This window comes from Echeneis naucrates, chromosome 21 (genome assembly GCF_900963305.1).
Source record: "Echeneis naucrates chromosome 21, fEcheNa1.1, whole genome shotgun sequence".
Lineage (NCBI taxonomy): Eukaryota > Metazoa > Chordata > Actinopteri > Carangiformes > Echeneidae > Echeneis > Echeneis naucrates.
The window spans coordinates 12,660,666-12,687,370 of NC_042531.1; the positions used below are offsets into that span (position 1 = coordinate 12,660,666).

General features: G+C 40.4%; 3 protein-coding genes across 6 annotated transcripts; 1 reads left to right on the forward strand and 2 right to left on the reverse strand.

Moving 5' to 3' along the window:
* Window positions 1-738: 738 nt before the first annotated feature.
* LOC115061561 (tubulin alpha chain) lies at window positions 739-14,060 on the reverse strand. 4 transcript variants are annotated; one of them, XM_029529956.1, is made up of 11 exons: window positions 9,688-9,921; window positions 8,124-8,214; window positions 7,635-7,744; window positions 7,301-7,354; window positions 6,913-7,029; window positions 6,103-6,177; window positions 5,674-5,806; window positions 5,190-5,260; window positions 4,704-5,000; window positions 1,593-1,664; window positions 739-1,412 (listed from the first exon to the last, which is right to left on the reverse strand). In XM_029529956.1, the coding sequence occupies exons 2-10, from the start codon at window positions 8,186-8,188 to the stop codon at window positions 1,636-1,638; spliced, it is 951 nt and encodes a 316-aa protein (XP_029385816.1). In that variant the 5' UTR covers window positions 8,189-8,214; window positions 9,688-9,921; the 3' UTR covers window positions 739-1,412; window positions 1,593-1,635. The 4 variants fall into 4 exon arrangements, with proteins under 4 accessions (XP_029385816.1, XP_029385815.1, XP_029385814.1 ...); XM_029529955.1 differs by lacking the exons at window positions 739-1,412; window positions 1,593-1,664 and having other exon boundaries at window positions 3,014-5,000; window positions 8,124-8,211; XM_029529954.1 differs by lacking the exons at window positions 739-1,412; window positions 1,593-1,664 and having other exon boundaries at window positions 3,014-5,000.
* A 1,332-nt stretch (window positions 14,061-15,392) lies between these two features.
* On the reverse strand, window positions 15,393-16,884 carry LOC115062186 (tubulin alpha chain-like). The gene is made up of 3 exons (XM_029530810.1): window positions 16,727-16,884; window positions 16,450-16,598; window positions 15,393-16,367 (listed from the first exon to the last, which is right to left on the reverse strand). Exons 1-3 carry the CDS (start codon window positions 16,845-16,847, stop codon window positions 15,393-15,395), a joined length of 1,245 nt encoding a protein of 414 aa, XP_029386670.1. The 5' UTR covers window positions 16,848-16,884.
* Window positions 16,885-20,531: 3,647 nt separating this feature from the next.
* Window positions 20,532-26,364, forward strand: LOC115061682 (tubulin alpha chain-like). The gene is made up of 4 exons (XM_029530134.1): window positions 20,532-20,665; window positions 24,075-24,297; window positions 24,705-24,853; window positions 25,067-26,364. The coding sequence occupies exons 1-4, from the start codon at window positions 20,663-20,665 to the stop codon at window positions 26,039-26,041; spliced, it is 1,350 nt and encodes a 449-aa protein (XP_029385994.1). The 5' UTR covers window positions 20,532-20,662; the 3' UTR covers window positions 26,042-26,364.
* Window positions 26,365-26,705: the final 341 nt, after the last annotated feature.

Genomic DNA, 26,705 nt, shown 5'->3' on the forward strand with positions numbered 1-26,705 from the left:
GAACTATGAAGAGTGAGGATGTGCAGATACTGTAATGTTCTGAATCTTGATGAAATGTGTGCATTAATTCTTGCCTAAGAACAGAACAGGGAGCTATGCACTGTGTGGCCGTACAGTCAGAGAGGATTGATTAGTCTTGTGTTTATCTACTGAAAAGCCATTTGATTCCACCTTTGCTTCGTTAACTATGTTACCAGACATGATGACATGATTACCTCACGATTGATCAGTCAGCAGACACTGATGTCTCAGTGGAGCATCATCATTTTCTCAGACCAACATTAAATCCCTTTGCTAATGTATGAAACATCTCTGACATCACAGTGAGGTTTCTTTCCATTTAACTCTCTCATTGTGGTGTTAGCAGTCCACCAGAATGCTGTATGCTACTGTCTGGTGTGTGTTCATTTCCAGCAGGTTTTTATTTGTGAGGCTTGTCTTTGCCTTAACAAGATGATAGTTTGCTTCAAAGCACCGGCCATTTTGTAAAAGATGCTGTGTTTTAACTACAAAGTGCACATGGCACACACCCGCCCCACACCACGTAACTGTTAAGATTCTTTTGTCGCCTTACTTAGTGTAAACCCTTGTGATTCATGTAAATAATCCACCCTAATGATTGTGTTTATTTCATGTAGCAGACATAGAAAATATCTATAAAAATGTATTTTTGACTTGACCTTAATAAATGTGTGATGTGATGCAGCAGAAAACAGACAAATAAGGCTTGAGTGTTTTTTTAATTTTTTTCCTCTGGGTGTGCTTGGCTGTTTATTTAATAAAAACAGATTTTATTATGGAACATTTTTAAAAAATAAGTTGCTTTCTCTAAAGGTTATCCATTGATATAAAATGAACATGCTAACTCCAGTGCGGGCAGACATTAGCATTTCATCTTAGCAGTCTCACCTGAATCGCTAGCTAACATCTAATTGTATTGCAATATTACTTTATTCTCCTTTTTGTCGCCAACCTTGATATTTTTGGAAAATGAACTACCATGGACTGTTTCAGTGTGGTTAGCAGGAAGTGCTTTATTTTTTCTTAGATTTTCTTAGATTTCAGAAGACATTTATTTTGCCATAGGCATTCTTCTGTCCAATTTCAGGGATATTAGTTTTCCAGTGTAGTAAATTCCAACTCTTTTAAAAATAACTGGATATATAGTACTGGATTTCCAGGAAACAAAATGAATTAAAACACAGCGGAATATCAATGATGCAGCGATAATCTGGACTACTTCCTTGGTTTAAAATACAAAGTTTCCAGTATTTTCCACTACAGTAACAATGAACACACTAGGACATAAACATATAAAATAAAGATTTTCAGTTTTTCTAAGTGTCATTCAGCAGGTAGGAGCCATGGTGGGCAGAGAGAGACAAGTGCGTCATGGGGAACTGATCTTTGACCTGTAGGAATAGATGTAAAAGGATATGTTACACTTTATATCAGCAAATGCAAATTGGCATGGCTTGAGAAAGAAAAAGTACGGTGGGACTTCAACTGATCTGAATTTATCTAAAGAAAGGGCAGAAAAAGGAATACAGGGGCAATTCTCAATGGGTCTCAGATTCAAACAGGTTCTTTACCTCAGGGCAGGACTAGAGCACAGAGCAGCATAAGTCAATCAGGTTAGCTTGTGAAGGCCTCGAAGTCTGAGTCTGAAACAGGAAGCAGGGAGTGTGAGACAAAACCACAAAGTCCAGCTTAAATCCATGTTTGTTCTACTACACAGGGAGAACAGCATGGAGAAGAGGAAGGGGCTGCAGATGAGAAACAGGCAGGTTTGTAATAATGCTCCGCACATTGCCAGTCTTACAGAATATAAATTGAGACACATTGATACTGATGGCTAATCAATGCAGAAAGGCCAAATGTGTTTTTTAATTTTAAATTATTTTAAAATGGCTCATCTGCATCTGTTATGGAGCTCAGTCATTCAGAATATGTGTGAGATCTCTATCACACAGTTAATTAGCATTATCGGATTACAGTACTACTCATTAAGCATGAATTTAGTGTAATGAAGTAAAGCATACATGAATGTTACTGAAATTAAAAAAAATAAAAAATAAAAAAAATAATCAAATGTCCCCAGGCCTCTTTTAGCTCACTTTTTATTAGTTAATTACCTTTAAACAATCCGGAAATAAAAACAACAATAACACTTGTCAGCTCAATGTTGTACAAATAATACAGTCTGAATATACTGTAGATTTATAAGACAAACTTATCTGCCTCTTTCTCGCTCACGTCCTCTCCACACAAAATACGTCTAAAGAGATGAACAATTGACTATTCAGAGACGACAAATCAAAATGTTCTGAAATGGTTCAAGCTGATATATTCTCACACTGTACTTACACTTTTGCAAGTGATGATGTCGTCTGATATAGTTAAGACAAAAACTCATGCAATATAAAATAACACAAGCACTGAAAAAAGATATAACCAAATATCAAACGGGACACTACCGGTTGTGGGATTCTTATTGAAATAGGCTGTCTTCAAACATTAGTGGTATTTTTTTTTTTTTTAATACCTTTGTCTGTTCTGGCACCTACAGGACTTTCTATCCTTTCTGGGCCTCACAATTACTGCAACAATCATATTTGAACCAGTTGCTGGTGTTGTGTGTCAGTGTTTTAGAGTGGCCTGATAGATAAATTGCAATTGTTTTCATTAGAAGTCTAAAGTTAGGCACATATAGGTTTCATCACAGCACCATTACAATTTACACCTCAACAAGTTCTCTCTCTCTCTCTCTCTGTGTATGAAACGCACGCACGCACGCACGCACGCACACACGCACACACGCACACACGCACACACGCACACACGCACACACGCACACACGCACACACGCACACACGCACACACGCACACACACACACACACACACACACACACACACACACACACACACACACACACACACACACACACACACACACACACACACACACACACAGACAGCTTGGGCACTTGCCTCTGCCTAAAACGCATAGTGGTACTTGGATGTCAATGTCAACTCATAAGACATAGCTTTTTGAAGTGAAAATATACTTATATATGTATTGCCATATATTCTCTGCCACTTTAATTTATTAAGATATGTCTTTCATTTTCACTACTTATGTGACACTTGGGTGTTCTACTATTTGGGGCCCTGGAGGAAGACAATCCAGGTCATTTTGTAAACGAAATAGCTCAACTGGAACAGATGCATTATTTATCTCGGTTGCACTGAATAAAAATGTAAAAACATTTCAAACCAGACCAAGGTAAGGTATATGTTTAGCATTTTGAAGATAAAGATCCTTTGTGAATTTCATGCACTCCCGATCACTAATGCTGGGTTTAGCCAAGTTCCTCTTTTAGAGGAAATGTTCACTGGAAAGCTGGAGCTGAAAGAAAAACCCAGACTTTTTGACTGATAAGATTTTTTCCTTTGTTTGGGAAACATTTGTAGTAATAACTTAATGATTGTAAACATGAAGTGTGCAATCCAAATGTGGAAAGGCACCAAAAGAATCAAAATATTAAATATTTGTATCATGATCTACGCTCAGACACAAAGCCCATACACATTCTACACCCTGCTTTGTCGTATTGTAAGCTACAACCACAATTGGGTCAAAAGTAGGATTGATACTAGGAAAGGCGCATTAAGGCAAAAATATTCTTTATTTTAAGGATCCATGAGCTCCCCACTACCGTGGTCTGATTAAGGAGCCTGTGCCTACTCTATTTGCAAAGTCTGTGTACGTGTAAAGCATGTGAGAATGTGATTATGTGCTTGACTTGCCTACTTTTTGCTTTACATTATTATTTGATCACTGAAGAGTCAAATTTGTTTTTCTGCCATGATAACAATCAGTAGAGAAACTTCTGACCTTTTTGTGATTTTGATCTTTTGTTTCAGACTGAGCGTGGCCTTTGCCAAATGTCTGAATGAGAAATTTCTATGGCTGGGTCTCAGCTGATCCACACACATTAACACACGCACGCACACAGCACGCACGCACAAGCTTTGAGTGCAGAATACTCTGTAATTGGCACATCTATGTTATTCTCTTTTTTCAGCCAACAATATATGATTATTTGACATATGTACAAATATTCATTATCAATCGTGCACATTGCTTCACAAGCATGATGCACGATGAGTTCACTTTTGCTTTTGTATTGGCAGATCAGACAGAAATGTCTGGGTCGGTTATCAACAAAGAAAACCAGAACAAAACCACAAGCCCTGTGAAAGCCGACTCACTGTGTTAAGACTGTATAGAGCCACCACCTAAACTTAAGGGCCTGGCAATCACATTACATTAGTCTTGCTGAAGGCAGAATAAGGCATCCCAAATACACACACACACTCCTTCAGCACATAATACACCCACACTTCTTTTTCTTTTTAACGTTGGCATCACTATTTTTTATGGCAGGTTCCTCACTGCTCTGGCTTAGTGGTGTACTGTCGACAGTTGTTGGTGACTCAGGAGAATCACTGGTTACCTTTTTCACTTCTTCCCACCTATCCCCAGGCCCAGAGCTCATTTGAAACTGCCTTTCTTCATAGCTTTCCTCTTTAACAACCTTTACATCGCCAACCATATAAACATTTTTTGTCTTAAAAGCCCCACCTGCTTTTTGGCCACCAGTTTTGTCACTCATGGCTCTGCCCCCACCCCCAGCACCTGATATGAAGTCAGTAGCAGCTGCTCTCTGCTGTGCTTCCAATTCTGACAGGCTGCATGCCAAAGCCATCTGCAGGTCTTCGTCATCCTCATCGTCGCTACTTCCCACAGTCTCTCCATAGTTGTAGCAGGGGGCAGAGCTAAATGACCGATGTTGGGCAGAAGAGAAAAGGCTGGAGTGGGATTTGTTGGGCTCAGCAGGTAATTTACTTTGGAGTCCTGGATTTTGAGGGGATTGATGGGGCTGCCCCTCTCGTCGGCTTAGCTCTAAGGCAAGGGCCATTTCATCTTCCACACCTGGGAACAACAAACACAACAAAACTGGTGTGCATCAACATACTACAAACCCAGTTTCAGTACCAATATATAAAATTGCTATTCTAACACTTGAGATCTTTGGCTAGCAAAAGTAGCTCCTATTGTTGTGAACTGTTATTTTCATTTCAAATGAAGATATTGTCAATATTTAATTGTATTTGTTCTCACCGTTAATTAGAACACTTTTTAACACCCCATCCTCCTCAATTTCTATTCTTTCCTGGCCATTCTCTTTTATCCTGTAAAGAGGACACATTATAGAATTAAAATACCTGGATTATCATTTTTTCTGTGGGTGGCTGTGAAGACAGCACCAATTTACAGTCAGTAAGTAAAATAAATGCTAAGCATCCAGTTGCATTTCAATAACAATCAAAATACAATGAGAGAAGAAATTAATTAGTTCAAAAGAAATTCCACTTATTTTGTAGAGGTTGGCAGTTACATAGAAAAATGCCTTCCCACTCTTGGAACGATTAAGAGCTAGAAATACCCCTTTTCCACTATAGGGTATAAGAGCGCTTTACAAATTTGTAAATATTATGTAGAGATGTAAAATTCCAAAATAGTTTTGAAATTTCCAACAATCTCACATGACATTACTGTTCTGTAATGTTTCACTTTTCTGATTTAAAGGAAAGATATTACATACTTCTTGGTAGTGGTGCGTTTGCCATTCACGATGCGAGTGGAGGTAGACACTGATTTAAAGTTGCCCATTCCTCCACCAATTCTCTCCATCCCATCCAGACCACCCAAGGAAGAGGTGAAGGAGGTAAAATCAGCTGGATAAAGACAGCAAAACAGGAAGGGGAAGAAAAGCTTGGTAGATTTTTTGCCTTATCATACTCATTTTTGTGCAAAAGTAAAACCACTCCTGTTTGTATGTTGCCTCGGAAGATGCCTTAATATGACCAAAAAATTTCATTTAAATCCATTTAAGTCACCTGATAGTTTAGCATGAAGTACAATCATTGTTTTGATCATTTCGAGCGTCATGTCCATTTAAAACCAAAACTACTGACTGGAACTTTATTTGAGGTGATCTAGCAGGTTCTTCATATAGTAAGTGACCATCTACCTGTGGCTGAAGGGAAAGAGAAGAAGCGACTTGGGCCATGGTGAGAGTATGAGCTTCCAATGGATGAAAAGTCATCTGAATGAGAGAGACAGAAATATGTCTGCTAAATATGATGAATTAATTGAATAGAAGCTTAAATTAAATCAGTGTTTCTCAAGTAGGGGGCACACCCCCCTTGTGACCCTTGGGAACAGGCTTAAGCCAATGTCTTCACTTTTTCATTGCGGCACCAAAACAAAGCGTAATCGCACACCCATTACAGTAGGCGGCAGTGGCGCTTTCATGTGGCATGCTATTAAGACTGGTGCGTGTATTGTGTCTAAAAACTGTGGCAGCATGAAGCCAAATAAATGAAGGCAAAATTTACAGACATTACACCCAAATCATGCTGATAATCCGTTTGACTTTTGCCATTAAACATGTGAAAGAGTTTAATTCATTTTCTTTTTGTTGGTTAAAGTGTTTTATTTGCATGCAGCATTAAAACTGTAGCCAAATACATCATGCAAGTCACAGCGCCAACTTGCTGTGGTGACCCCGAACAAGGAAAAAAGCTGGAAAAAGCCACTACAATACTTATAGTAGTGGGGGTGGGAGGGCACACATTTTTTACTGTTTTGTAGGGGAAGCGTAACAGAAAACAACAGAGAACCACTGACTTAAATCAAACAGTGGTAGCGTTTGTTTTAAGGCACCATGCCTAATTCACTGAAAGTGAATTGATATCAACACAGATTTTCATGATAGGAAAAAGATAACATTTTTCAGAAATGCTACTCGCACTGCACATGTACATTGTGTATGGTTTACCAAAGAAATTGGCAAAGGGATCTTGGCTTCCAAAAAACTCTCTGAAGACTTCATCTGGGCTGCGGAATGTGAAGGTGAATCCTGGGAAATCTGATGAAAAGTCAGAGCTGGGGGAACCTGGGAGGTAATCAGGATCAGGGAGGGAGAAAGCGGACAGAACAGAACAGACAGAAGGAGATAAAAAAGAAGAGTGTATTATATTGAGATGCAAAAATGAAAAGGGGAAAATGTTACAGAGGTGGAAGGATAAGGATAGGGACAGAAACATAAGAGAGGGGGATAAACAGGGAGCATTAAGTAACTATTGTTTATGGGTCCCTGAGTTGTATGAATTTCCAATATTGAAGCAATAAATGCAGTATCTTAACAGTAGGAAGTTTTTATTTACCTCTGTGTCCCATTCTGTCATTTCCATATCTGTCATATGCATCACGCTTACTCTCTGCAACACAGTAAAGGAGCACATATTAATGATGGAATTAGAATGCATCAATATATGTTTTTTTCTTATAAAACATTCAACGCGCACATTCAATTAATATATAACTAAGGTGACATAAATTCATTTGAAAGGTTTCATAAATTAAGTTCCTCTGTGAAAAGCCTCAGGTTCATGACTCAATGACTCAGCATCAATGCTAGAATAATCCATTAACAGCATCCACAAATATAGCCAAGCGTGCGCAAACACACACACACACACACACACGGTTAGAGCTTACTGTCAGACAGGACTTCATAGGCCTCGGCAAGTTCCTTGAATTTTTTCTCTGCTTCCTCTTTGTTATCTGGGTTTTTGTCTGGATGCCATTTCAGAGCCAGTTTTCTGTACCTAAAAAACAACACAAAGAGAGAGGTGTGGACTAACACTAAAAGCACTAACAAGGTAAAAAAGTGTATACTATGTACAATCTTGTCACCAGTCATTTCTCTCTTGAGAAGTCTGTATTTTTCATGCCAGTGGCTCTCAGACCTCTATTTCTGGACACAAGCCAGTTTAGTGACAAACTATTAATAACTTACAAATTTTTTACCTTTTTTTTTTTTTTTTTAAACAAACACTTAAATATTTTGACAGGTTTTAGCATGAAACTAAAGATTTGTATACGTGTTGTTTATGAATTGCTTTTTTTACATTTTGAAGGTTTATATAAAATTGACATTTATTGGTTATTCTTTGTGCAAACTTCACAAAATCTAAAGATACTCACGCCTTCTTGATGTCTTCCTGGGAGGCTGTTTTGGACACTCCCAGGATGCTGTAATAATCCACCATGTCGCCTCTTGTCAGTCCTCACTCTTCTAAAGAAAAAAAAAAAGTTTTCATTTGAAAGAACCATGTAATTGGCATTGATTCAACACACATATTCTGTATTTTTCAAATTTATGTCTGAGCAGTTTGCAAGGGCTTTAAGCAGGTAAAGTGCAACGTAAACATAGATAGTTATTCTGCAAACTTTTGATTATGTAAATGTTTATTTCCTTTTTTGGGAACAGATAGATCACCATCGTGCTACATCCTGTATCTGTGAGGTCAGGACAAGCAGTGCATCCAGTTCAATGACATCCTGTAATTCCCTGCATATTTAACGTACCTGAGCATAAAACTGAGTCACTTCTTTGACTGAAACTCTCTATGTTAACATCCAATTGACTCTCTGTTTCTTCTCCTTTTTGTTAAGTTTAATTCACTTCAACTAAGCTGAACCTGTTTTAAATCGCCGACAAAATAACTTTAAAATACAGTTTTGTGTAGAGAGTTTTGCCAATGAAGGTATCAAGGTGCTATTTCAGGTGTCAGAGTTATTTCTTGAATATTTACATCCAAGTTAACATTAAATTCTGTTTGGGTTTGTCAAGTGTTACTGTCAAATCTGCACTCCTTCAGTAATACATGACTTAGTGGACCCATGAGTCATCATGCATCTCTCAAGCAATGAGTAATGAATTGTTGACTGCCATTTTGATTTAGGCTAGAATCAATATTCCAGTCCAAGTCTCACATCTATGGGCCAAGCTTAAAAACAATTAGCGTACACGTGGTGGACAACAGTAGCCATGACCAAACTAAACTAAAAGCAATGAAGGCTGTGGGCTAAGACAATCAATCAAACCTATTTCTTCTTCTTTGATGAATTTGAAATCACAATTAGTTTAAGAGTGTCTACTTTAATGACAAGAACTTTCCAGAAAATATCATATTCCTGAAGTTAATAACAAAGGTTAGTTGATTTCTCTGATAGTTACAATGTTGAGTAAAACATTGTTTCACGTTACACACGGGAAAATGGTTTATTCCCTGCACACTAAATCGCCTCCAGATGGAGACACCTGTATAAATAACGTCCAACCTTTATTAAAGTGTGTAGCTGGGGGAAAACATACAAATGAATAAATGTATGTTTTAAGCATTTTAAACACTACGAAGTGCTCTGGAAATGCCGAGCCGTCAGGAGGCCGACAGTCGGGGTCAGTGCGGCAGTTTTGGGGTGGAAGGCAGGGGGACTTCCACACGGAGCTAAAACAACTACTCTTAACTTTCTGCGTCCTCTTGGGAGGAGCTCCGGACTGTTTTTTCTACTGCGTTTATTTCTAGCGTCGTGGCAACAAGTGCAGCTGACATGACAGTCGACTATGTTCAACATGACCATTTTTTTTTGTGTGTGTTACAGTCACGTAGTGTTCCCCGTCTGTGGTAAATTTAGACAAATCCAACAAAAAGCTACACATGCATACGGCTTTAGCGACCCCCCCGGGCCAAAGCAGCGGACCTACCGTTGTTGGGCCGAGAGTCCGCCGAGTTTGGGCAGAAAATGAATTAGTTGTGTTAGCTGCGCTCCAGGAATGCGCCACCCCGCCCCCTCTGGGTGACAGCCGGTCTGCCTGTCTGCTGCTCCTCCAACGCTGGTCCACCGACCCGTTATGTCGCACCTTCCGCCGCCCTGCCTCCGTCCTGGCCGGGGGGTGGCTGTGGGGGAAACCAGCCGACAGCGTGAGCCGCTCACAGCCAGTGCGCGTTACGTCACCGTCACCTGAGAGAACAAAACAGAGCGTCTAGAAAATGCCAGCGTTTGGTGACGTCACCGGGCCGGCCCCGCCCCTCTGCGATTGTATGGACGCACACACGGACTTGGACATCTAGACACTTCTGTCCAGTCTGGATAAATAATACATAAAGAAATGCGGATATTTCTCACTTGTTTCATTTCAGAATATCACCGATCACTCCTCATCGACGCCTGATGTCCTAATGAGGACACTTACTTTTAGTACTTTTAAGTGCTTTTAAGTAATTTCTCCCATGCTAAATTTAGTATGCACAGCTATTATTAGTATTTTACAGTCGCATTCCTTTTAGTTCCGTCATGGCTTTAGGGATTTTAACTCATTCAGAGACGGGCAGCGTAAGTTGCAGGTTTGCTGGATTTGTGTCACTGACCAGAATCACATGGCAAGTATGTGCATTTTGTAATCACGCAAATTTGTTTTTAACTGTGTTTTCTTTGAAATTGTTAAATCTGCTTCTGTACTTTCAAATCTAAGAGCTAAACCAACTCCCATAACTTTACCAATTGGTCAAAATGCTCCCATCTTGTGGCTGCCTGATATAACTGCAGGAACAGCACGAGGCCTGCCTATTTATACCATGTGACCTGGTCATCAACAGGGGCACAAAAAAGGCAGAAAAATGGCAGTAGGGAGTCCATCATAAACGGGATCCACAATCCAACAAAACACTATTTGAAAAGTCCATCTTATTTAATGTATGTAGCAAATGTAAAGAGTAGAATTCATTATTCATGTAATTTGATGTAAATAGTAATAATGGAATTTTACTCATGTATTTAGTTCCTTATAATGGAAAATAATAGCTGTATGTTGGAAGAGCTCAAGAATGATGATGAATCTATTGAAAAGGTTCATGAGTACTTTTTATTGATAATACTGATATATCACCACCACAGGTTATCAGAATGTTGCCAGGAATGTGTTACTTTCATGATAACATTTGGAATGTGTGATGATCTTTGACGCTTTAGTACTCCTCTCCCTCTTCATCCTCCTCTCCCATGCTGTCTGTGCCTACTTCTTCATAATCCTTCTCCAGGGCAGCCATATCTTCTCTGGCCTCTGAGAACTCGCCCTCTTCCATACCCTCACCAACATACCAGTGGACAAAGGCCCTCTTGGCATACATCAGGTCAAACTTGTGGTCCAGACGAGCCCAGGCCTCAGCGATGGCTGTGGTATTGCTCAGCATGCACACAGCTCTCTGCACCTTGGCCAAGTCTCCACCAGGAACCACAGTGGGAGGCTGATAGTTGATGCCAACCTTGAAACCTGTTGGGCACCAGTCCACAAACTGGATGGTGCGTTTGGTCTTGATGGCTGCGATAGCAGAGTTGACATCTTTGGGCACCACATCACCACGATACAGCAGACAGCAGGCCATGTATTTACCATGACGGGGATCACACTTCACCATCTGATTGGCCGGCTCAAAGCAGGCATTGGTGATGTCAGCAACGGACAGCTGCTCGTGGTAGGCTTTCTCAGCAGAGATGACCGGGGCATAAGTGGCCAGAGGGAAGTGGATACGAGGGTAGGGCACCAAGTTGGTCTGGAACTCTGTCAGGTCAACATTCAGGGCTCCATCAAAACGAAGTGAGGCTGTGATTGAGGACACAATCTGGCCAATGAGCCTGTTCAAGTTAGTGTATGTGGGCCTCTCGATGTCGAGGTTTCTGCGGCAGATGTCATAGATGGCCTCATTGTCCACCATGAAGGCACAGTCAGAGTGCTCCAGGGTGGTGTGGGTGGTCAGGATGGAGTTGTAAGGCTCCACTACAGCTGTGGAGACCTGGGGAGCTGGGTAGACGGCAAACTCGAGTTTTGATTTCTTTCCATAATCTACAGACAGTCTCTCCATCAGCAGGGAAGTGAAACCTGAGCCGGTGCCACCACCAAAGGAGTGGAAGATTAGGAATCCCTGCAGGCCAGTGCACTGGTCAGCCTGAAAGGAATATAAGCTTTGATTATCAAAATCCCTCTTCAGCTGCACATTTTTTTACCAAGGTATGAAATCAGAATTGGAAAATTCACCACTTTGTCTAGATCTTCCACAAGTGGAGAGCCCCTTTATTTACTTCTTCTTCTTTTTTTTAATTTTACAAAAACAGCAGAGGTAAAATGCTTTTTCCTTATTAAACACTAAACCGTCCCAGCATACTAATCTCACTGAGTTCTTACCAGTTTACGGGTCCTATCCAGAACCAGATCAATGATCTCTTTGCCAATGGTGTAGTGTCCACGGGCGTAGTTGTTGGCAGCATCTTCCTTTCCTGTGATCAGCTGTTCAGGGTGGAACAGCTGCCTGTAGGTTCCTGTGCGCACTTCATCTGTAGAAGGAACAGTTAAGACAAGAGTAAGCAAAAATGTCCCAATATGAAGTAAATGCTCAATATGCAAAAGGTTTTAAGATAGTCAATGTAAACATAGACTTTTTAATAAATGATTTTACATACACATGATAACTCAAAAATAAGTAAAAGACAATTATTTGAATACTAACCAATGACAGTAGGTTCCAGGTCGACAAAGATTGCTCTGGGAACATGCTTTCCTGCCCCTGTCTCACTGAAGAAGGTGTTGAAGGAGTCATCCCCTCCTCCAATAGTTTTGTCAGAGGGCATCTGTCCATCTGGCTGGATTCCGTGCTCAAGGCAGTACAGTTCCCAGCATGCATTTCCCATCTGGGCTCCGGCTTGGCCGACGTGCATTGAAATACACTCACGCTAAATAATTGGAAAGGGAGACATTTAAAGAAAGGCCACTGGTTAATATGTTGTCAGAAATACTTTTTCCAACCCAATAGAAGTGCTATTGTATATACTTTCTATAGAAGTAGTCTGTTTCCAAAAGTGATTGCATAAAAATAAGAGCATCAGAATTGTTTAATACACCCACATTCAACCAGAAAGCATAAATGCACATTGAGCTCACATTGCGCTATAAAAATGCAAATTTTTGAAATGGCAATATTTCCTATGATGTCTGCTCTCAGATTAAAGCAGAAACAGGATTCTTGGCAAGGAACTTCTGAATGCTGAAAACAGTAGGCCAGAACAGAACATTATAGCCCTCTGCTGCTCAAAGTGTGTACAGTCAAGTCAGAAGTAACAAAAACAGTTATTAGACTGTCCACAGTCTGCACCATGGGCTGCTGCAGTAAGATCCAGCTTACAAGTGTGGGGCATATAGCCACAGATGGAATGGGGTTTTAAAGACTGGGAGTCGTTTTTATGTGATTTTTTTTTTTTTTTTTAGGAAAATGTGAAGTAAGGCATTATGTGGCAGACAGGAAGGGCATGCCGCAAGAAGATAGGAAAACCTTCCCCCACTTCTCCATCCTGCACCTCCTCCCTTTCCTTACTCCCTCCCATTTTTGTAACTCTCTCCTCCCCCACCCTGTTCAGCTGCATAGATCTGTATAACAGTCAGGGATTTCTCTCCCTCCCTCTCTCCTTTCCTCTCTCACTCACTCTTTTTCTCCCTCTCTCCTCATCCTGCTCACACCAAAAACTCCTAACAGCTGCAAAATGGCTGCCAACTAACTTATTCTGCCTAGGCCAGACCACTCCTCTTTTCTCTCTTCTTTCTATCCATCCCCCCACTGCCACGATTACCCAGGTCACCCCTTTGAAGCCACATAAACTCTTATTCCTCAACAGGCATTCAGTTACAATGAACTTTTTTTTCCCTTGAGTTAAATTGGTTTCTTGTTTTTTTTTTGATGAGCTTTAATATATCAAACCAGTCTAACTTATACAGTGTCTGTTGCTGACCTAGATTGTCCAGTTTCATTACATGAATTCAGTTCAAAACTGCTATCAAGCAATAGGACAGAGCTGTCTTTTTATCAATAACCTTCAATTTCACAGCAGAGGCCTTATGAGCATTAAGGAAACCTAGCTGTGTAATCCATCCAATGCTGGGAAACAGAGACAAAGGCAGCATGAAGGAAAGAGAGTGGAAATTTCTTGGCTACGTCATCAGCAGTTACTCACCATTTTGTCTGCTTGTCCTTCGACCGACGTTGAGGATTCAGACACAAGGCAGAAGTGCGGAGGAGAGGGAGAGTCAGGGTTTATATAGGCAAGGATGTAAAAGGGGCAGGCAGGAAACAGCAGCAGGCAGCTGCATAGCTCATTGGAGGGAGGAGACAGCAGTTTAAAAAAAAGAGGGAAGTCCCTATCACTTTACGTTATGTTATCTTGCCTTACATTCATCTGCTTCGTCTTTCAGTTTGAGATAAGATACTTATATTCATTAGAACAACGTTCTTCTTTTCTCAATAGCAATTTTGCCCTATTTTCTCCTTCTATGTGTGTGTTTGTGTAAGAGACTGATACTGTCAGCATTTTGACTAAGTACTATTTGGAGTTAGTTAAATCGTATGAAAAAATTGAATCATTTTTTATATGGGATAATTGACCGCTAGAATCCAAAATGGAAAACCCCAACATTGAACAACATACAGAATATCCATTTAATAGCATTGAATGTAGTTTTGAGGAGGCATTGTACTTATCTTATCTATACATCTGCACTCATGCACTAGCACATATGCATACTCCACCCCATGTGTGTTGAATCATTAAGTGAATGATCACACACAATGAAGTTTTTTACTGTGGATGACCAAGTCCATAAGACATTTGGAAAAGAAAATGATAAGCAGTTAGAATCCTTGCAATTACTTTGTTAAGGTGGCGCAGGGGCATGGATTTATGGAAGTATTTAAATTAAATCTGCTAAATTGGGATAAGTTATGAAACATTTTTATCAACAAATAATAAAGAAATGAAATGTTAAGATTCAGAGGAATGTCAAGCCGAGTTTTCTGATTTTCTTTGTCACAGTTTGTCAACAGCCTCTCTCAGGATCACATAGCTGTGATTCATACATAACTGGGATCCTATTGTTCCTGCAGGCTACTGTCTGAGCATGAGCTACACAAACAACACTAGTCAGTGAGTTAGTTATTTTCTCTCTCTCCCGCTCTCACAGAGTCACAGCTGAATGGTATATAGAAACTGACATAGGAGCCCTTTCATAACTTACATTCCACATGGGAAAGGATAGTGGGGGGAGGTGCACAGAAGGGAGGGATTGTTTTAAGTATCTTAGTCTGATACTGCAGAGAGAAAAAGGCCCAAAGTAAGATGTGTTTGGCAAAAAGCTAATATAGCTTATGATTGCAATATATGTGATCCTCCTCTTTTCAGACTTGCCCAGAATTGGGTCTGTTTTGTGTCTGTGTTTTGGATGGCAATAGGAAAGTTTTAAAATTGTGATTTTCTGAGCCAGTGATGTTTTTTAATTCATTTATACATTTACAACATGTGTCTTCACCACAAAAACTTTAAATCCCTGTGTTTTAAAAAAGGGATAGATCTATTTTGCGGGGTTAAAAGAAGTCAACATTCCTCTCCGTCATCCTCCTCTCCCGTGTTATCAGCGCCTACTTCTTCATAATCCTTCTCCAGCGCAGCCATATCTTCTCTGGCCTCTGAGAACTCGCCCTCTTCCATACCCTCACCAACATACCAGTGGACAAAGGCCCTCTTGGCATACATCAGGTCAAACTTGTGGTCCAGACGAGCCCAGGCCTCAGCGATGGCTGTGGTATTGCTCAGCATGCACACAGCTCTCTGCACCTTGGCCAAGTCTCCACCAGGAACCACAGTGGGAGGCTGATAGTTGATGCCAACCTTGAAACCTGTTGGGCACCAGTCCACAAACTGGATGGTGCGTTTGGTCTTGATGGCTGCGATAGCAGAGTTGACATCTTTTGGCACCACATCACCACGATACAGCAGACAGCAGGCCATGTATTTACCATGACGGGGATCACACTTCACCATCTGATTGGCCGGCTCAAAGCAAGTGTTAGTGATGTCAGCAACAGACAGCTGCTCGTGGTAGGCTTTCTCAGCAGAGATGACCGGGGCATATGTGGCCAGAGGGAAGTGGATACGAGGGTAGGGCACCAAGTTGGTCTGGAACTCTGTCAGGTCAACATTCAGGGCTCCATCAAAACGAAGTGAGGCTGTGATTGAGGACACAATCTGGCCAATGAGCCTGTTCAAGTTAGTGTATGTGGGCCTCTCGATGTCGAGGTTTCTGCGGCAGATGTCATAGATGGCCTCATTGTCCACCATGAAGGCACAGTCAGAGTGCTCCAGGGTGGTGTGGGTGGTCAGGATGGAGTTGTAAGGCTCCACTACAGCTGTGGAGACCTGGGGAGCTGGGTAGATGGCAAACTCAAGTTTAGACTTTTTACCGTAATCTACAGACAGTCTCTCCATCAGCAGGGAAGTGAAACCTGAGCCGGTGCCACCACCAAAGGAGTGGAAGATTAGGAATCCCTGCAGGCCAGTGCACTGGTCAGCCTGTAAATGAAATAATTCAAGAATAGTATACTCAGTCTTCATACAACTACATCATGCATCAACCACTTTCAGGCTATCTCACCAGTTTACGGGTCCTATCCAGAACCAGATCAATGATCTCTTTGCCAATGGTGTAGTGTCCACGGGCGTAGTTGTTGGCAGCATCTTCCTTTCCTGTGATCAGCTGTTCAGGGTGGAACAGCTGCCTGTAGGTTCCTGTGCGCACTTCATCTGGACAACAAAACAATTTCATATGAACAAATTTACTGAATAATAATCTTCAGGTTCAAAGATATACTGGTTTGTCTTGAAATATTATATTATGATAATAACAAATCAGCTATTTAACTAATGCCCACCAATGACAGTAGGTTCCAGGTCGACAAAGATTGCTCTGGGAACATGCTTTCCTGCCCCTGTCTCACTGAAGAAGGTGTTGAAGGAGTCATCCCCTCCTCCAATAGTTTTGTCAGAGGGCATCTGTCCATCTGGCTGGATCCTATGTTCCAGGCAGTACAGTTCCCAGCATGCATTTCCGATCTGTGCCCCGGCTTGGCCCACATGAATAGAGATACATTCACGCTGCAAAGAACAACCAATTATTTTCAGTTGGAAGACATATCATGAACAAGTTATTCTCTACTCTACTCTCTGTGTTATGATTAATCTTTCTGTATGTACAATATGTTGCATGTTACTAAATGTAGAACATTGAACAGTATCAATAAATACAGTCGTACTTCAACCTTTCAAACCATATCTTACCATAGTTTTTTCTCTCTTCTCCAATGCTCAGGTATCGGTAAGAAGATGTAGCACTAAAGGCAGCTGTGCCACTCAGTGCTTATATACCTGCAGCTTTAGGCTAACAGTGATTTGATCTGCGCTGTAACCAGAGAACCTCCTGATGAGACCAGGATAAGACCATCCTCCTGACTGACATACACATAATGAAAAAAGAGGTCACCACCCTATTCATTGTCTTTCTTTAACTGTATTATGCCTGTGTGTGCACCTCAAATTTCAGAACGCAGATGCAGAAAATTATTTGGTCTACGATAGGTTAGCAAAATGTTAATGTTTGAGATTGCTTATGTGAATCTATGTCAAAGTATTGATCAAGAAATATTTGAATTGTTTATTCCTGTCATGTTGGATTTTTTAATATTTTGCCGTGTGACTGATATCAATATGTGAAATAAAAGTAGAAGAATGAGCAGACATCTTCTGTATAACTTTAAGCAGATTCATTCCTGCACATCAACAAATAACAAAAACAAAACAAAAACACATTTATATGTATTTGTATTTCTTTATTTGTATTTCAAAGACATTATCTCCAAACATGTTTTGAATCCCAGTGGCAAACTGAAATACATTCAAATGTAATGCTTTGTTTGTCAACCATTCTAGTTTCCCACACAGTCGATATAACTCAGTCTCAAGCCCTTGGGAGAGGATGGAAACTAAATACATGTGAAACGCCTCATAAGGCATCAGCTGACTTAATGGAGAAAACCACAGCTGCCTCCTTGAGCAGTATCAGGACATGCAGCATAATAAGCAGCTAAGAGAAAAGGTGAAAAAAGGAATACCAAAAATCTTGGTCATTTATTTCCTTGTCTTTCTATTCAGATTCCTAAAAGCCAGAAAGCCATCCATGCCCAGTATGTTTAGAGTTATATTCAACATGACATTTATATGGGTAGCAGAGACATTGTTGCCTGCAACCGTTGGCAGGATGAACCTAAACTGTTGATACAATGCCATGGCTCAAAGGCGGAGCGCTCAGCTCTGTGATATTTTAAAACAAATCCAACCACTTTAGAGACCAACAGGAAACCACTATAACATCAGAGTACAGGCCTTATTGAAATTTGGATTCGGTAAAACCTTTCCTTGTGTGATAAAATGTTCTATGGCCTCACTCATGTATAAAGCACTTTTGTTGACTTAATCCCTGTTCTCATATCTTTTTTGTTTTTACCCAAAAGAAAGCAGCAGATGTGAATCAAAAAGGGAAGCAATGATGATCTCACCACTAAGATAAACTCTTTCTCGCTCTCTTTCAAACCATCCTGGGTGGCAGAAAAATACATATTTGTTATAACCTTGAAGCTAGGTGTGACGACATAGTGCCAAATACACAGCTATTCATTGCAAGGTTGGTTTCCTTCCTGAGGCTGTGGGACTCCTCTGTAACAACTACAACAATTCATGTCTGTATTATATTCTTTTAAGACAAAGCTCACAAAGCAGTAGGCTGGGTACTTAAGCTAACTGCAATATTGTGTCACTGGCACTTTGGACCAGCAAGCAATGCTGGATTAGATTTTGAAACTGTGCAAACTGCAAGATATAGCAACATCAAACACAGGTCCGCTTCCTGCTCTCTAAGCTAAAATGTGGGAAAGCACACACACCTCGTTTGCTGTTGTCTTCTCTTGTGAGTTTTGCCTTCATAGGTGCTGCCTGAGTCATAAAGCTCTGACCCACATCTATTGTTTAAGACTGTAGGTCTCCAGAGCTCTCTGATTACCATAAGTCTTTTCACCAATAATTGTTCAGAATAAAGGTTGTTCAGGAAAGAAAGAAAGAAAGAAAGGAGGAAAGAATGAAGAAAAAATACATTATTGTCTGCCAACCAGCCAAGGAAAGATGGCCATCATGTCCCTCTCCTGAGTTACAAAACTGAATAGTGACTGTTTTTTTTTTTTGTTTTTTTTTTGCAAGTTACGAGAAAGCAGGATTGACGGTCTGAATATAAAATGTAATCACTTTATTATTTTGTTAAACTGCATCATAATTTCAGTTTATATGTCAAAACTCAATTCATCGTCAGGAGCTAGACCTTGTGAAATGTATTCTCTCCCATCAGGCCACCATCACATTATCCTCGGAATTTAAACCACCAGTCAGTCAGTTTATTCTTAATTCCAGAGGAATAAAATTTGAGGAAGCTTCCCAAAGGAGTTCTTGAAATTGCTCATTATGTGAAAAGCATGTTTTGTTTGGTCACTCTGACCTTGACCAGTCAAAAGTCAGTGTTGTGAAAAAGTTGGCAAAACTTCATTGAGACATCACTAAGTTACTGGATTTACATGGGTAGGAAAGAAGCATAAATAGCAAACCCAATAATAGCCCACCCTTACAAACTCAGACTTTGATGAATATTCCTGGAAAGTCCATCAGGGTTTTGGATTTTAAAATGAACAAGTGAATGACATTGTCAAAAACAGGTTACTGTGGATACAAGAGGTCAAAAACACCTACACAAGAGTAAAAAAAAAACCCAACTATTAAACAGAAAAATGAAGAAAGAAGATGGGCCAACAAATCTGACAAGAACGAATACAAATGTTCAGAAGAAAAATGTTGTCCTCTGATGGTATGAGGATAAAAACCAAATATGACTTTATGACATCCAGTGGCCTCAGTGGATACCGTGGTATGGCTGATGTGTCAGGGTGTAGATGGGATACTAAGGATTAGGGTAGAATGTCCCTGCAGACAAAAAAGGTGACCTCAGTCCCTCAGCAACTCATTATAAAGCAACTGTGACCTCTAGCTTTCAACATGTGTCAGTGACAGCACACCAAGTAAAAAAATAAAAAAACTAAAACAGCTGTTAAAGAGTTGTTGTTATGGATATAAACACATATCCATGTAACCTCGACCTTTTAAATTATCAATGGTACAAAAAAAGGAAGAAGAAGAAGAGACAAAAATAAAAGCATTCCTGGCAGGAATAGATAAATCTCTATCATCATGTAGGGAAGCTTAATTGTACTGATGCCTATTGATAAATAAAACAAGATTGAAATAAATAATAGAAGATTTTATTTATTTGTTTGGTGCTCATTGTCTTTAACTATGATATATAATAGGCATAGCCATTTTTCTTGGCAAAAATTAAAAACTACATGACTGTTCTACACTTTCACTTAAATAAACAAAAATCAAAAACAAAAGTTAAATTGAAGGTGTTTTTTTTTTCTTCTTACTCCAACTAACGCAAGTCATCTTGAATCGGAGCCGCAGTGAATGAATCACTTTGCTGCAGTAAACAACAACATGAACCTTGCGACATATTCGGCCCGCGCGCACGTGAGGCGCGCTCCCGTCAGTGGGACAGGTGGGAGTGGCTTGTGGTTGGATATAGCGTGACAGCTCCTCACACACTCAGAATACACACTCACCCGGACCACCTAGACGGCCGCAGTGAGAAGCTGCAGCAAACAGACACACAACCGCAGGTAGTGCTTTCCTCAGGGACATTTCACCAAGAAGCCGCAATGGTGGGTATCGTTCTTGTTGTAAACGAAATTCCTCTCCAAAGTCCATTGTTTGTGTGTGTGTGTGTGTGTGTGTGTGTGAGTGTGTGAGTGAGTGTGTGAGTGAGTGAGTGAGTGAGTGAGTGAGTGAGTGTGTGTGTGTGTGTGTGTGTGTGTGTGTGTGTGTGTGTGTGTGTGTGTGTGTGTGTGTGTGTGAGAGAGTGTGTGTGTGTGTGTGTGTGTGTGTGTGTGTGTGTGTGTGAGTGTGAGTGAGTGAGTGAGTGAGTGAGTGAGTGAGTGAGTGAGTGTGTGTGTGATGGTTGTCAGTAAATAGTCACTGAATGTGGCTGCTTTGAACACAGTGCAGCCTTTCTGGCAGCAGCAGTGTCAGAAATAGATGTTGACCCAGTGATTGGCAGTAAAGCTGAGCAAGCTGCTGCTCAGGGGGAGCAGGTGATCAGTCCACATTTTTAACACATAAGCAGATAGGAGATACAAACAGTGGCTTCTTCTTTGTGTGTGTGTGTGTGTGTGTGTGGGGGGGGGGGGGTTAGGGGTTAGGTAAGCTTGAATATGTTGGCAAAGAATTTGGGTGTGCCATAGAAAATCTATTGACAAGTCATTTCACATTCAGGCAAATTTTTGTTAAGGTCAAAGAGTGTGTTAGTTCCCTCCAAATTCAACCACCATTCCAAAAATGTATTTATTATTTATTTTTTTTAAACCAAACTTAAAGAAAAACAGTTTCCATGTTTTTCCGAGAGCCACTATCTGAATGTAGTTGTTTTCAACACACTACAGCCTTTTTTTTTTTTTTGTTGTTGTTGTTGACTAATGACAACATCTTAACACTTGAGTGAAATGGGTGACTCTCAAGAGAGGAATTAATATTGGTGATAAAGTAGAATTCAAATAACATTTTAACATGTTTCAGCTCTAGGAAATCAAATGACGCACACACGTACACACAAAGCTGTGTCTTTTTTTTTTTTCTTTTTTTTTTGCACAGTGTAGGATAAACACAGTTTGTTTGCATTGCCAGTACCGGATATAAGAACCAAAAGGTGTCCTTGTGTAGTGAGTGAGTACACCACTACTTCATACCCGCCTTGAGCAAATAGCCCAGATCCATAAAATTTTGTTATTATATATGTTAGATTATGTAAATCATTACAGTGAGCAGTGACCTTCATTAAATGTGTATTGTATTCTATAACACCCACTGCTTGTAGAGTGAGTGAGCATTATAATTAAGTAAGCTGTAGATTTAAAAGAGAATGTTACATTGGATCCATAGATGTGCTATGTCAATAGGAAGCACCTTCCTCTGGTCTTGTATTGCCTGTCCTAGCTGACTCCAGACGGGAGCAGCACCACAGGAAATATGCCTTCAGAATAAGCTGTACTCATCTTTGCCCATAAATTACCACAGAAAATTATATGCAATTCTGTTTTAATAATTTCACCCAGAACTTGGGAGGAAAAGTGATTTGTTGAGCAGACTTGAATCACATTTGTTGCCTGAAAGTGTTGTTTTGGCTCAAGGTGGTGCTATAAAATGGCGAGGATTTCTTAAATCATTACAAAAAATCCTCGAGGAAAAAAAAACTTTGATCTATAGTGGCATGCAAGTGGTTTAAGAAAATATTCATATTGCTTTGCAGTTTAGTGTGTCCCAGATTTGATTTGTAAAGAGATGAATATTAAAAAGATTAGATTTAAGAGGATTTTTTTTCCATCAGTCAGCGTGCTTTGATGGAGGTCTGAGGATGACGTTTAAGACACTTTCCCTTCCATCTGATGGTGACACATTCTGTATAATTAGACATACTAGCTGCCTTCTACCAACTACTGGACTAAGGATCTGAAACAGAGTCAGTATATTTACAAAACTTACTAAAACATCTTCTGACTTAATCATTATGGGTTATCAAGTGTAAATTAATTTTAGTTTTATCAATTTGCAACTAAACTTATAAGACTGCAAAAAGTCTGGCCTGAAAACACTTCATCAACTCACTGTAAGATCATAATCTAAATATGTGTCACGCTGGGTTTGGACAACAGTCACTTGCATTATTATCATCTGCCCCCAAATTATTCATATGGAATATTTTGTCTGTTTTCAAGGCCAAACGTATTTAGGGATCTCTGTTTCCATGTTTGCTGACCTGAAAAAGCTTTTAACAAATTTATTGTTCTCTTTCTGTATACCTCGTTCAATTTCCCGCTCTTTTGGTTGGTCTCAATCTGTATCAAGTGTTTCTATGTCAGTGGTGACTGTTTGAAGTCACTGACAGAACAGGAATCTCAAGTCCTTGAGGTGGAACCTCAGACATGCCCACAATCATATGAAGACACACCCCAACAGGCTTTAGGGATCTGGAAAGTGTTACCATTTCAGTATATATTATCTCTGTCTTTAGCCCTGCATTCACTGTGGTGATTAAAAAACTGTATCTAAGCACTCAACTAACCATGTTGTTTTGAAAGAAATTAGGCCGCATGTTTAACAACTTTACCTTTTAATTTTTAATAATGATGACGAACAAGTTTTGCAGTGCAGGGGACTTTAAGCAGACTTGCACACCAGTGTTTACTAAAGCAGCCAACCTTTACTGCTGGGTGTCAGGTTAGCATGAGGAACCTAAAATAGCAGCTGACAGAGCTCTGCTACCCAGCGTAGTCTTGTTTGGGGGTGGCAGGGGTCACCTTTGCCGTGGATAATCCCTAATGATGAGTGATGGTGTTGATGCATGAACAGTACATATGAAAATCCATGTTATTCAGATAATAACAGACTCATCATCTGTCCACTTCATTGACTTAAAGCCCCAAGCACTTTCCCTTGTCTGTGTGATCCCTGAGAAGGAGAAAGTTGGGGCAGTGGTTAAAAATAGTCCCCTTACATGAACCAAAGTGGAAATCTCATCATTATTTTTTGAAACAGGATAAAATGATAGAGGGGTTATTTCCAATTCAAAGTCACTCAATAGAGAATTGATGACGGTTTTAATACATAAAATTATTGATGATTTTGAAGTTTAGCAATTGCACTTAATTAGTTTGTGGTAATTAAACTATTTGGATTACTTTCCCGGATGCATTATTTTGGCTGTTATCAATCCCTTACCAGATCGAAGCACTTGATGACTGATGCAAAGATCATTAAAAACACAACTATGGAGCTCCTATTGAGTATATAACAAATCTTATTATATTGCATAAAATGTTTTAGTTTGTGAAAATGCTGACATTGATTGAAGATTCAGTGGTCCAAAGATCTGCTATCATATGTTTACAGCTACTATAACTTGCATGAAAAGAACACACTACTGCTCATGCAATACAATCTTTTTATTCCTTTGCGGAACAACCTTGCCTTCCTACCTGAGACCCTTATTCAACCTCTCCTCTTCCTTTTCTCATTCAGCGTGAATGCATCTCTGTGCATGTAGGCCAGGCTGGCGTCCAGATGGGGAACACCTGCTGGGAGCTGTACTGTCTGGAGCACGGCATCCAGCCGGATGGTCAGATGCCAAGCAACAAACCCATAGGAGGCCACGATGACTCCTTCACTACCTTTTTCAGTGAGACTGGGGCCAGGAAGTATGTTCCCAGAGCAATCTTTGTTGACCTGGAGCCCACTGTCATTGGTTAGTGTGATTTCATCTCTTAAAGTGTCATTCTAAGAAATTTATTTCAGCTCAGTCTTTCCCTGGACAGATAGTCTGAACAGCACAAATCCCGTGTTAAGCTACAGCAAATAAATACATTTATGTTTACAGCAACAATAATAATTATTATCTTCATCAGGAAAATAGATGCCAAAATGGAAGTGCTAAGTCCATGATTTAGGGGACACTGCAGTTAAGACTACTGAACAGCATAAGGTTAACTTATGACTGAAGTAATTGATCTTGACAAATGTTTTCGTACACTGGACTAGGCCTAAAATGCAGTGCTTCATGGTGTCTTAACCTTGAGAGGAGAGAGACCTGGTGAAATGCTGTCACTGTATATCAAATATGTAGGATTTGCGGTTTTGTCTTCAATTTTCCAGATGAGGTCCGGACAGGAACATACCGCCAGCTTTTTCACCCTGAGCAGCTCATCTCAGGAAAGGAAGACGCAGCCAACAACTATGCTCGTGGACACTACACCATCGGCAAGGAGATCATTGACTCTGTCCTGGACAGGATCCGTAAACTGGTAAGACTTTAGGTAGCCATCTTGTTTTAATCCTCAAAATTTCAGGAATCCTTCCACTGAAATCTTGGAGCCAAGCCAAGCAGACATCTACATAAATTTTAAACGTCAGTAATTTTTGTACACTTGAAAATACAGCAGCCACAAATGAGGGTTAATCATGGAGAAATGCTAAACATGCATGGAAAATGTTTATGCTATTATTTTTATCTCTAGGCTGACCAGTGCACCGGCCTCCAAGGCTTCTTGGTCTTCCACTCCTTTGGTGGAGGCACTGGCTCAGGGTTTACTTCCCTGTTGATGGAGAGACTCTCTGTTGACTTTGGCAAAAAGTCTAAGCTTGAGTTTGCCATCTACCCAGCTCCCCAGGTCTCCACAGCTGTAGTGGAGCCTTACAACTCCATCCTGACCACCCACACCACCCTGGAGCACTCTGACTGTGCCTTCATGGTGGACAATGAGGCCATCTATGACATCTGCCGCAGAAACCTCGACATTGAACGTCCGTCATACACCAACCTCAACCGCCTCATTAGCCAGATTGTGTCCTCAATCACAGCCTCACTTCGTTTTGATGGAGCCTTGAATGTTGACCTGACAGAGTTCCAGACCAACTTGGTGCCCTACCCTCGTATCCACTTCCCTCTGGCCACATATGCCCCAGTCATCTCTGCTGAGAAAGCCTACCACGAGCAGCTGTCCGTTGCTGAGATCACCAATGCCTGCTTTGAGCCAGCCAATCAGATGGTGAAGTGTGATCCCCGTCATGGTAAATACATGGCCTGCTGTCTGCTGTATCGTGGTGATGTGGTGCCCAAAGATGTGAACGTAGCCATTGCAGCCATCAAGACCAAACGCACCATCCAGTTTGTGGACTGGTGCCCAACAGGTTTCAAGGTTGGCATCAACTATCAGCCTCCCACTGTGGTTCCTGGTGGAGACTTGGCCAAGGTGCAGAGAGCTGTGTGCATGCTGAGCAATACCACAGCCATCGCTGAGGCCTGGGCTCGTCTGGACCACAAGTTTGACCTGATGTATGCCAAGAGGGCCTTTGTCCACTGGTATGTTGGTGAGGGTATGGAAGAGGGCGAGTTCTCAGAGGCCAGAGAAGATATGGCTGCCCTGGAGAAGGATTATGAAGAAGTTGGGATTGACTCATTTGAAGAAGATGAAGAGGGAGAAGAATACTAGTCAGACTTAGTTGTTATTTGCTAGTTATTTTCAGGGATAAATGGTCAAGTATTAATTTAATAGGAAAAAAAATAGCTTCTGCTTATAGGGTGTTCAAAATCCAGAAATGTTTTATTTGCCTTTTTTTGATATTGATTTTAAAATTTTACTTCAGCCTAATGAACTGAAGTTATTTCTTTGTTGTGCCATGAAAATTCTTACGATTTACTGCCTTTAAGTCAGTATGTACCTACTAAATTTGTTTTATCAAAGCGAATGGGCAATGACATAATTTTTATGTTTTGAAAAGTGTTGTTGCTCAATAAATCTTCCCTGAAACACTGCTTTTTTTCTGAAGACTGAAGAAAATATCATGTTTTTTTTGTTTTTTTTTATACAATTTGTCTTGTAATTAGCTGAATCATATTTGATGTTGCATTCACTGTCTTTACTACACCCTTTGTTGTGTACATAGGAAAAATGGAGAAAAAAAACAAACAAACACAAAACTTGTCACACCCTTTTAAAACCCCGCTGGTCTCTCTGTAAATCTATTTTTTGGCCACTAGAGGCCAGTCAAACCGAGTTTATGAAGCATCTTTTACTCCATCACTAAGAGAAACCTCGTCAGTCTGAAAATGACTTTAATCAGCTCACCTATTGTTGTCAATGAAACTCTGAATCC